General features: G+C 41.6%; 1 protein-coding gene across 1 annotated transcript in view; it reads right to left on the bottom strand.

Annotated features, from left to right (window-relative positions):
• Positions 1-6,854: 6,854 nt before the first annotated feature.
• PPP2CB (protein phosphatase 2 catalytic subunit beta) overlaps positions 6,855-12,075 on the bottom strand; it is a 34,079-nt gene continuing 28,858 nt past the window's right edge. The window contains exons 6-7 of the mRNA XM_075204599.1: positions 11,338-11,456; positions 6,855-7,585 (exon numbers count right to left, since the gene is read on the bottom strand). Coding sequence (XP_075060700.1) covers positions 7,513-7,585; positions 11,338-11,456 — 192 coding nt within the window. The 3' untranslated portion in view covers positions 6,855-7,512. The remainder of the gene's footprint in view (positions 7,586-11,337; positions 11,457-12,075) is intronic.

The raw sequence follows: 12,075 nt of genomic DNA on the forward strand, positions 1-12,075 counted from the left end.
AATCCGACTGTTTAACTGTTTAACACTGTGACACAATAATAATGCAAAGAAATGTTATGCACTAACATACAGAAAAAACTTAAACATCTAAACCATCCCACCCCCATGCTGTACACACAAACCCAACTGTGGCATACCTGGATCCCAAACATTCCAACAGAGCACCTTCCCAAAAGGACACTTTAGTGGCCAGAGTCAATACAAAAAAGCAACCAGAAACAAGGGAACTAGAAAAGAGTAATTCACGGATCAACGGTGTAGTGGGACCCTCAGGGCCTGCTTGGCTTGCTATCTACAGGGAGGCAGAGAGTCTATCCGAACAGAAGGTGTTCACCAGTGACAACTGCAAGGAAGTGTGGGCTTAGCGGCTTCTGTCCGCAGGTCGCAGTTCTGCAGGCAATATGCGGGGCCCTGTGGAGCGTGCCTACTAAATGGATTTCAAATAGGTAGTACTAATCGGAAGGCAGGAATTCTGGAGTCCAAGTACACCAGGCAGCAGAATGTCTGAATAGACGGAGAGGTGAATGTGAAGATAGCAATGCACAATGGTCCAGGTAATGCTGGGAAACACGATAGCTGGAACTGGAAGGTGCAGAGTTCTGCAACAAGGATACACAGAGGTCCAGGTTTTCTGGGCAGCAGGGTGGTTGGATCAATGGTGATGTGAGAGATAGCAGCAAAGATACATGGTGGTCCAGGTGATGCTAGGAAGCACAGTAACGGGAAAGGATAAGTGTAAATTTCTGCAACAAGGATTCACACCAGGTCCAGGGAAGCTTGGCAGAAGGATGGCAGGATCAGCAACGAAGGTAAGGAGCCAGGTGTAGACTCAACCTTTCAGGCAGAGAGACTTAAAAATCTGGCACAGGATGAATGATCCAGGTGCTTTAAGTAGTCTGGCTATTAGAGGGCAGTGTCCAATGGGCAGCAAGAGAACTCTTTAAAAAATGGGTCTGCACATGAGCAGATCTGATTTTAAACATGATGCCTTCCAGAGGCAACAGCTGAATTCCCCCACCAAGGAGGAGTGGAGGAGGGAGCCGCAGGTAAGGGATCTGAAGCCCGACCAAGCGATCGGTGGGTCCTGTATGAGATAGAGAAGTAGTAGGCTCTGACAAAATGGTCCACCGGGTCAAATGGAAAAAACAGAGAAGTGAAAAATTATTTGAAGTGCTGTGTTGTCCCCACCAGGGTGAGGCAGCTGACAGCAGACAGTATACACCAACAGGTAGACTCAGAGAAAATCAGGTACATGAGAAACATAATAAGAGAAATTCCCATATGTTCAAGCATGAAACATGAAACAAGAGCATATAATACCACTAACGTCCAGCTGTATAAAGAGCAGAGATTAAATATCCATATACAGTAGAGTTGAGAGTTGATATTACAGTCCCGAAAAGGATCAGCGAGAAGTGTTACGATCCAACCAGACACCAGCTTTCAGAGAATCAAAAAAGTGAATGTCATCCAACACCAACTACAGCTGGTCCGGAAAAAGAGAATGGTATAGGGTAATTTAAGTTCCCATAATAGTCTCTTGACTTGTAGGAATTGAGCTCTATTCTTCTAAACATCAATATAGTAATCCAGAAAAGACAGACACCCTTTGGTTTTGGTACAACAGTGGACCCTTGGCCCGGGCAAGATGGAAAACAGTATCCGTTCCTTGAAATTAATAATTTTTGCAATAAAGTTTCACGGCGAAGCACCTGGCGGTGGTCTCTGATTAGAAATGCAATGAACTCTTTCAATAGCAATCTGAGTAGTGAAGCCATTTCTCCCAAATAATTGGATTAGCCAATCCTCCAGGAAGGTCTCCGGGTGATTGCCCTCCACCCCTTCAGGAAAGCCTACAAACCTAACATTATTCAGGTGGAAGCGCCCTTCAATGTCTGACGTTTATTGTTTACAGCTAACTATTTGCACCTCCAAATTGGCAAGTTGCTGCTTCATAGGTACAGTAGTATCATCCAGGGTGAAAATGCGAGCCTCTGCTACACCCACTCATTCCTGTACTTATTTGCATATATTGGTGCACTTAGAATAAGTCGACTTGTACTTCCCCTATTTTGTCCGTCACCCTCTTTTCAGAGGAATTAATGGCAAGCAGCACCTCTTCAAAGGTAATTGCAGTAGTATCAAAAGACGAAGGCTACGCCACAGATTGATGCCACTGAGGGGCAGGTTGCAGCAGAAGTAGAAACAGTAGACTACCTGGGAAATCAATCCAACCTGCTAGAGGCAATATTATTGGAATTCTTTCCCATATTGCTGTTATGGCCACCAGTGCGGTATAAACTCATAGAACAGGTAGAAGAGGTCTTCTTCACCTTTAGCAGCCACCTTTCCCGTAGAGACTGGTTGTGCTCACAGGTACTCAGATGCCCCGAGGTCTTATGCTCACAGTAGTATGAGTTTATGCTTACACAGTAGCGCACAGATATAGGAGGTTGCACACGGAGTAGCGGCAGTCCAGATGTCAGCGGACTGGGCAGGGCACCAGAGGATATGTCAGGTATAGGCAGAAAGGTCAAGGTCACAGGTTCAGGATCCAGGGACAGGCGTAAGATCCAGGTCACTAGCAGAGGTTCAGAATGTGCGGGTTCAGGCAATAGATCAGGGTCAGAAGCACAGGTTCAGAAACCAGGAACAGGCAAGGGTCATACACGGGTAATCAATCACAGGTTTTCAACACCAAAGATAGGAACAGGAGCAGGCAGCAGTACTGGAACAGAACGCTATAACCGGCAGTGAAGCTCAGTCCTCACTGCCTTAAATAGTACAAAGGGCCAATCAGAACAGAGCCCAAAAAGCCTCCACAGGAGTAGCCTAATTGATTAGGTTAAACTAAAGGTGCCCAGCAGTAGTAATCAGCCCAGTGGCTGCATAATAAATTACTGGCATACAGACAGTAAAGGTCACAAGCTCCCCCTAAATCAGCCACTATTGGCTGAGCTCTTCCAAACCCTGTGCGCACGCGTCCAGGTATCTGACAGCTGACCGGTTGCTGCGACAGGTGACTGCAGGGGTCCCGGTTGTTGCCTAGGCAACCGGGACCGGAAGTGACGTCCCAGTCGTCATAGAAACGGCTGGGACGCTCACCAGGGATAGGTAGGAGTCGCAGCGGTGCCCGCTGTGGCTAACAATTGTGTGCTGGTCACAGAAAGCGTCAGGAACAAGAGGTGAAGGTTAACGCACTTGTAACTGGTAAGACTTAGGGGAGGGGAGGTACTGTGGGTATGGAGACCAGTTGGCGTAGTGCACAGGCATTATATTAAATGAACTGGTGCACTCAGAGATAAGAGGGAAGGTGGGAACTATACAGTCTATATCAGGCAGCTGTAAATCTCCCCACATGCAACAGTAGACTGCCACTGGAAAACCTGATTAATGTAGCATTCAGCAATCAGTGCTGCCTGGACTAAAAAGAGAGAGTTGAGGGCGCACTCACAAGTGGGTCTATGAGGCGGACAGAGATAGTCTCCGCTGAGTACTCCAGGATCGCAACCGGGACCTCCAAAGATAGGAAGGAGACCCGCAGAGCCCAAGGCCAATGTCCAAACAATGGATTTAGCAATCTATTATCGCCTCCCCTTGAAGGGTGACAGCAAATAAATTGTGCCAGCAACTGGAGACAGTCCACCTTTGAGTCGGCAAGAGAGGAAGTGGAGCCCACAAGACCTTCAGAGCCAAGGGAGACATGCCGCATACAGAGATCCGCCAGGGAGAGACATTGCAGGGGTACGTAAGGTGCTAGCAGAAGACCCACACAGCACAACTGAATAAGTTCAGGTGAGTAATTCAGTTTCAGGAGGTAAAAATGGATATCTAAACCGGAGAGAAAGTAGCTGTACGTGCTTCGCCATGAGCTCCCAGTCCACAACCTTCCCACAAGTACTTACATAGTTATTGCAATGTCATAATTTGTTGTAAAATGTAAGTAATTAGTCCTTTTAACTATATTGAAAAAAATGCACTTGGGCTACTATATATATCTCAGAATTATTTGATGATATGTAATAGCAACTTGATGATGGCATACATGTCAGCTATCATTGTTGATCTCAACTGGACCAGATCTCCAATGCTCCAATATGACCACTCATCACTGGGGTAATTTCCAGCAAGATCAAAGACAACTAGGTTTAGTGGCAGCAGTGGAAGCGGGGTGCATTGTTGCCTCACAGTGCTGGGGCTGTTAGTTTGATTTCAAGCAGGACACTATGTGTATGGAGTTTGTATGTTCTCCCAACTGTTTGTCTTTGGAGTGTGGGAGGGAACCTTAGTATACTGGTAGGTTAATTGGCTTCTGATGAAGTTAACCCACATGTGTGGTAGGGAAAATGGATTATATGCTCCACTGAAGCAGGGTTTGATATCAAAGATAAAAAAATATTCTCTGTAAACCACTGCGTAATATAAGGCCCTATATAAAGGATATTATGTATTTGTCCACACCTTCCCTTGTTTTCACACTTAATAGAAGCATCATTAGTTGCAATTATACCGGATTAGTAGATCGTCTTGATTGGACTGAGGTCTTGGCTTTGACTGGACCACTCCAGATTTCACACAAGTTTTTTCAACTATAAATTTATCTATTTTTTGCAATCCTCCCATAAAGCACATATTTGTTTAGTTACTTCCATACCAGCCATGAAAGATTGAAATGGTCAGAGATGTCATAGACTGCATAGATTTGCAAACTTTTTTTTTTTTTTTTTAGAGTTTTAGACAAGTAGACAGTTGTGCTATATTTTATTATAATGAACTTGGCAGTGGTCTGGTAGATACTAAACAAAATTTAAGCTTATAGCCTTTCCATAATTGGTGCTTTTTTTTGATAACTTTTTCTCGGCTTTGCTTTGAATCATCTTTGATGTTTATAGTGAAGCTCTTGTTCGGAAATGCGCTAAACCAAGAACTTCTCAGGCAGGTGTATTTTACTTTAAATCTATTGCAACGCTTGTATTGACTGGAGTCCACCTTTGTACAATTAATTTGTGACCTATACCTATGAAAACAAATAAATGATCCAAGGCGTATTTAGGTGCATCTTCACAAAAGTAGTAAATATCATGTAATCAGTATGTATGGAATATATATATATATATATATATATATATATATATATATATATATATATATATATATATATATATATATATATATACACACATATATACACATATATATATATACACACACACATATATATATATATACACACACACACACACACACAAAGTTAACCCGTGCATGATACTCATGCATTTTTTTGTCAAATAATGTCAGTATACCAAATTTCAGGTCATTCGGATGAGCCCTTTCTGAGAAAATAGTTTTTTCCACAGACACACACACACACACTAACACACGCCGCTAAACATGCAGGGGCAGATCTAGAAAATGTTTGTTCCCTGGGGCGATGTTAGGGCGGGGCGATTTAGGCCCCACCCCCTTTCCGACTTCTGAGGCTGCCGGGGGCTGCCTCAGCAGTGACAGGCAGGGACAGTGTGCTGCCCGGCTGCTCTGATTGTGTTTAAAACACAATCAGAGCAGCCGGGCAGCACACTGTCACTGCCAAACGGCAGTAAACCCCTGTTGGGGGGGGGGGGCGCGATTGCCCCATTCGCACCCCACTGGATCCGCCACTGTACACATGTGTGTTCATGAGGTAAAATTACCTCACGAAAATGAGTTTGACCCATCAACTCGTCAATAATGTCAGTATACCAAATTTCAGCCCTTTTTGAGGGTTTTTTTTCCACACACACTAAGAATTTAGTAGGTCAGTTAACCCGTGCATGATACTCATGCATTCTAGTCAAATCAAGCTACTTAAGGTGTTAAAAACTCCCCACTGTCACCCCCGGCAACCACCAACCACTCCCAACTGTCACTTCTCCTACAAGAAATATATAGGTCAGTGTATAACTCCGCCCAGCAGGTGGCGATGCAGCTTGTTTTTTTTTTTTCCACACACGCCACTAGGCATTTATATAGTAGATATATATATACACACACACACACACACACACATACAAACAAACACGGCAATCAGTCACAACCTTAAAACCACTAACAAGTGAAGTGAATAACATTGATAACATTGAATGTGTTGGAAACAAGAAAAATGGGGATCGGAGCGAAATTGTGATGTCTAGGTTGAAACATCTCGAAAACCACAGATCTTGTGGGGGGTGTTCCCAGTCTACAGTGGTTAGTACCTACAAAAAGTGGCACAAGGAAGGACAACTAGTGAACCAGCTACTGGGACATGGGCGACAAGGTCATTGATGCACGCGGGGAGTGAAGGCTAGGCCGTCTGGTTCAATCCCACAGAAGAACTAGAAACTTGTGGTTTAAGCTCGGTGGCTAAGTGTTTAGCACTTCTGCCTCAAAGCGCTGGGGTCATGAGTTCAATTCCCGACCATGGCCTTTATTTGTGTGGAGTTTGTATGTTCTCCCCGTGCTCCGGTTTCCTCCCACACTCCAAAAACATACTAGTAGGTTAATTGTCTGCCATCAAAATTGACCCGTGTGTGTGTGTGTGTGTATATATATGTTAGGGAATTTTGACTGTAAGCTCCAATGGGGCAGGGACTGATGTGAATGAGTTCTCTGTACAGCGCTGCGGAATCAGTGGCGCTATATAAATAAATGGTGAGGATGATGGTGATGAAGCTAGGTTGATTGGAGGAGAATCGGAAACCCATGCAAAATGTAGATATTACTTATCTCCACTGGTAAATGTGTTGGAACGCCATCTGGCCTAGAAGTCTTATCAATAAATTATTGTTTCCTTTTTTTTAATTCTAAACCTTTAAAAATAAATTGTTCACACACCCTGGAGGTCTACAATTGAAAGTTTATTTGTTCAAATACACCATAAGAGCTGCAAGCACTTTCTTGACAAATATACAGAAAAAGGTACATTAATGTTATGGCAAACACTTAAGTCAAATTTATCCAATGTATCTGTACTTTGAAAAAAAAAAAAAAAAAAAATATACAGTGGATGGTTAGCTTATGTTTTTTCTTAAAAATTACTCCAAATGGGAACTGTCATGCCAGCTGATCACTACAACTAAAATTTACAAAGTAAGTGCAAAGGGAGATAAAGGCCTTGCAAGTTACCTTTTACTGATTGAGCAGTTCAGTAGGAAACATGACTTACAAATACAGCAGGCAAACTGACTAATGGACTGGCTATGTGTTTCAAATTCTGAACCGCAGTCTCAAATTGTGCTAAATGCTTCATCAACAGTATGGCACATTTTGGTCCGTGATGGTTTCTTAGCCTATTTGGGAATATAAATTGGGGAAATGAAAAGAATATTTCAGGAACAGACAATACAGGGTGATGTAAAAGCAGATTCCAATTTTTAAATTAATTTGTTTTGGTTTTCTTTTGTTGTTTTGCATGTCTATATATAGACACATGTTTATGTCATTGTTTAAATGCCAAGTATAATTGCACAGATGAAGGCAATATGTAAAGGTTGCTTATAGGAAATAGTCAGGAGTGCGTCGGGTAACATGCGGCTCTCCACGGCGAGGAGCAGGGTCAAATTGAAGGCTGCAAATAAATAAAGAGATTGTGATTTAACATAAAATGAAAATGTAATAGTTTTTCCATAATATTTTTATACGAAGTATAGTTTTAGAATGTCTTACTCAAGTGTTACTTATGGCAGGGTCTCTTTTTTTTTTTTTAGGCCATACGTTCAACACTGACAACACAAAATGTTGCTTACCTTGAAATTCCCTAATTCCTTAATTTTACAGAAGCAGTACACTTGAGCAATAGCTCTGCTCAACTAGAATCAGAATGAATCCCCCACCCCACACAAACAATTGAAATAAAATATACTAGGTGACCAAGGTATCAGTTTAAATAAAAAGACAAACTGAAATAAATGCTCCGCATATCTGGTCTACCGAAGCCCCTAATATCTCCCTAAATCTAGCAATGTGGTGCAAAATCTACTACTTTGAAGATTGTGCTTCTAGAACCCTACAACGCAACAATCATCTTGCACGAAAATCTTGGAAACTGACTTGTTCATGCCCACAAGCAGTACAATTTTGTAAATTCTGATACTGTTACGACCTCTCAATGTACATTAGTAAAGCTCATGAAAGCCAATTGCATGAAGCCTCTGCCTTCCATTCTTGGCAAAAGTTTGGTAACAAAATTTGAGTGATGACAGAAATGTAATACTGGAAAGGCTTTCTTGGAACTGCCATGTCATACTAAACCATGATAACTTTGGATTACTCCAATTCTCCTAGACAATATCACTGCAAGGAAGAACGCCATCTTCAAGGATAAGAACTTTGCAGAGAAATTCCCACAATGCTGCAATACAGACTTGGACTGTACTATGGCCCTTTGTTAATATTTCTAGTAGACAATTTAACTTTTGATGCTAGGAATAAGTGGCGACACATTTCTCACTTTACACCATTTAAAGAAAGGTATATGGAGTGAATGGAAAGACCAATATATAGAATCACAATGGCATTGTGCCACCATGTACTAACAATACTACCTACATGCACCATGTCATTGAGTCTACCAATATCTGGAATTGTAGGAGGGATGCAGCACCATTCTTCAAGAAGACAGTCAGTCAATAGTTGGTTTATGGTAGTAGAAAATACCATCTGAAACACCTGTTTCAGATGGTGTTCCAGAATATCTCATAACTGGACGATTGGGTTCAGATCTGGTAACTGAGAAGGCCATCACATGTGGATAATAGTGACATGTGCATTACATGTGCTCTTAAATAAGGGCATTGTCATCCTGAAAAATACCCCTACCATAAAGAAAGAAATTTTGCAACATGAAGATTATCGTTAGGTACCATTAAGCAGTGATTAGCATTGACCTTGCCTTTTCAGGTGATGACTGCCCCCAAACTAAATCAGGAAAATGCTCACCACAACATTGCAGAACCACCAGAGGCATTAATTGTTGGGAACAAGCACGGCTACGGAGTTCTGGAGATTGGCCCCCTTGAGTGCATTTGTCAGTTTGTCTAGAACATGGTGAAGGATGATTCATCTGACCATATTAGCTTCCTTCACTGTATTGTTTGTCCATTGCCAGATGTGAGGGCATGCTTGCCTGGGGGTCCTGCCGCATAGTTTTTGATTAAACTACTGCATGCACCACAGGTTAAAGTTTGTAGTCAATTGATTTACAGTTGCTTGCCTTGGACTTTGCATTATTGCACAGACATCATAATCATGAAGTGTGCTTTCTCTCACTGTTGCCCTTTGTAGATTATATTTCTCCATGCTAACATTAGCTTAGAAACAATTGCTTTTGAAACATTACCAAAGCTGGGCTGTCTTGGTCACTAAAGCTTCGGTCATACGCTCTTCGACAACAGTCATTGAGGTCTGCTCTTTCAGCTAGGCTAGCCATAATTATAGGTAACCAGGGCAGCCTCAGAATCTCCCCCTCAAAAATAGGAGAGATGCTATGTCTCAGTCCAATGCAGTAGCCCCTTTCTCTGAGGCAACACCATAGAATCCTGGGAAGATTTGCCTACCAGGCCCACTTGTGCCAAAAAGAGCAATCAGAATTGCTCCTATTTTCTCACAACATATCACCTTCTATAACACTGGAAGAGGCAGAAATATATGTGCTAAAGGTAAGTCCCACATCTAGCATCAGCGGCTGACCTCTGAGGGAGAGGTTGGTGGGACAGCCTCTTTTAGATTGGTTTTTTACTCCATCAAGTTCTTGGTCTGCACATTTTGTTTTCTCTGATTTTTTTTTTTTTTTAAGAGATCCAGAAGCTGCTACGCTGCATAAAAGTGAGCTGTGATAGATTCAGTTAACTTGGCCACCATTTGTTGTTCAATCACATCAACAGTGGAATGGTCACAATGAATACAAACATACCATCCTTTAATGTCATGTTAAAAAAGCAATGCCACCCATGTTGTCTTTAGTTTAAAAAAAAAAAGTAGAATAGACTTTGACCATTATCTCTTACAAACATTGGGAAAAAGAAGTGGGATGGAATACCCACAGTCCTCTTGTGATGCAAGTTTTTCTTTTTTTCTCTTTTCAATAGCTTTCAGTGAGAATCGGGTTGAAACTTGATTATAACCCTGCTGCTTCCAGAGAGGGTTCTAGATAAGGTACAATAGCGTATCCTCTGACTCAGACTTGCCTATAGAACGCTCATAACTTTTGAAAAATGATACTGAAGCAGAGCTTAGTCCACAAAGTATTGTCTATAATTACACGTTTACCCCATGGGGCATGTTTATTGATGCTCTCAAAAATGTTCTACTCTGAAGCATAGGCACATGTAGCTATGGCTCCTTTAGGAGGTAATGTTATCATGGAAACACTTGGTGGTCTTAAACTCCATTTTTAAACAGACTGACATAATTTGTCAATTCTGTAAAACAATCATCAGTATGCGTTCTATGGACGTTTTTTGAACAGCATAAAATGTTTTCCCTGGCCCTAAAGCTCTTCTGGTACAACTTCAAATACTTGCTAAACCAGAAATGTTTCAATTTTTTCCTGCAGAGCAAAGTGCTTTCGGACTTGAAGGCTGCAGTGCATTTTTAATACCTGGGAGAGAGGTAAACAGCATTTTGTAACACTACTTGATCATATCTAGCAACAGTCTGTGGTCCAACTCTTCCACTATGTGAAAATGTTTCTTAGTCTTCCTCCTACTTTCTAGCTCTCCTGCATACTTGCTATTTGCTGGACTGCCCATAGATCTGGTTTTACTTAGTGAAGAAGCTTTTTTGCTAAGCAATTTTTTTTAGCTAATAGAGTTCTGGTTCAAACAATGAAAAGTCCTCAAAATGTATAGTCCATATGTCAGGACATAGCCTAATCTCTTAACAAAACTCATTTACACGCATGGTCCTGTAGATGAAGAAAGAACATAAATTCGGTATGGGTGCTGTATCCTTTTGGTGAAATCTTTTCAGGTGCTTGTGCTGATTACACCTAACTGGGCAAAGCCATCTCTTGGGTGTCCCGTTGAAGGAGAAATAAAGGAGAAACAAAGCAACAAATCCGTGTGTAGTTTAAGAAAACCGCTAGATTCAAGAAAATAAATTCTGCCTTTTCCACATTCACAAAGGAGAATTTCTTGAGTATGTACACAAATCTGAGAGAACATATGCATATGGGGATGTTCAAGTGTTTTAATGACCCATCTGTTGATAGATAAAATAAGCTTTCCCTCTAATACAATGTAAGCTAGCTGCAGAATTATACCAATTTCCAAAATATTTGGTTTCACAGAGTCTTTTCTTTCCAGTTTGCAAGATACTTACAAGGAGTATTTTAGGGTGTCATCCAGTTCCATTATAGCTGCCTGATTTCCACAACGATAACAATAATTAGGTGCACTGAAAATGGTAACCACATTCCTGTCATGACACCAGTTGTAACCCTACAGTTGAAAGGAAAATGAGAAAAGTTAAACTGAAATTTATAATTGATGCCACATGCATGTTCTCATAAAAATTAAGCCAGAACATAACTAGATGATACTAACCAAAGCACTTATTAGATTTACAGCCAATCAGGATCTAGCATGTTCCCACAAAAACTACACATAATAATTTGTCCTAGGAAGGCATGTCAAGCTTGATTCTTTTCTACTCCATATTATCCCCCCTCCCCTAAATTGTTTTGCAAGGAGTTTCTTGTCTACTGAAACCATCTGACTGCTGAGGCTCAGGGTGATAAGTACCTCTTCCCCAGAGCAAAATCTCACATCACTAAGTTTAGGTAAAAGGCATGTGGCTTTTTTTTGTAATCCATCTGTTCTCCATTCCCGTTTCTGACCAATGAACTGAGAGATACTGAGAACACTGATCTCTATGGAGAGACAGAAATGCAGTGCTTACGGGTACAAAAGCGTATAACGGGGTGGAGGAAGGTAGAGCATATTCTATATTTGATTCTTGATCTCTGCACAGTCATTCCATCGCTCTACAGGAAGCAGTATCTGCTATGCAAGACGACATGTCAAAAACTGGGGTGGGGAGAAAGACTTTTGTAGAAAT

The sequence above is a fragment of the Mixophyes fleayi genome, chromosome 1, assembly GCF_038048845.1.
Source record: "Mixophyes fleayi isolate aMixFle1 chromosome 1, aMixFle1.hap1, whole genome shotgun sequence".
NCBI lineage: Eukaryota > Metazoa > Chordata > Amphibia > Anura > Limnodynastidae > Mixophyes > Mixophyes fleayi.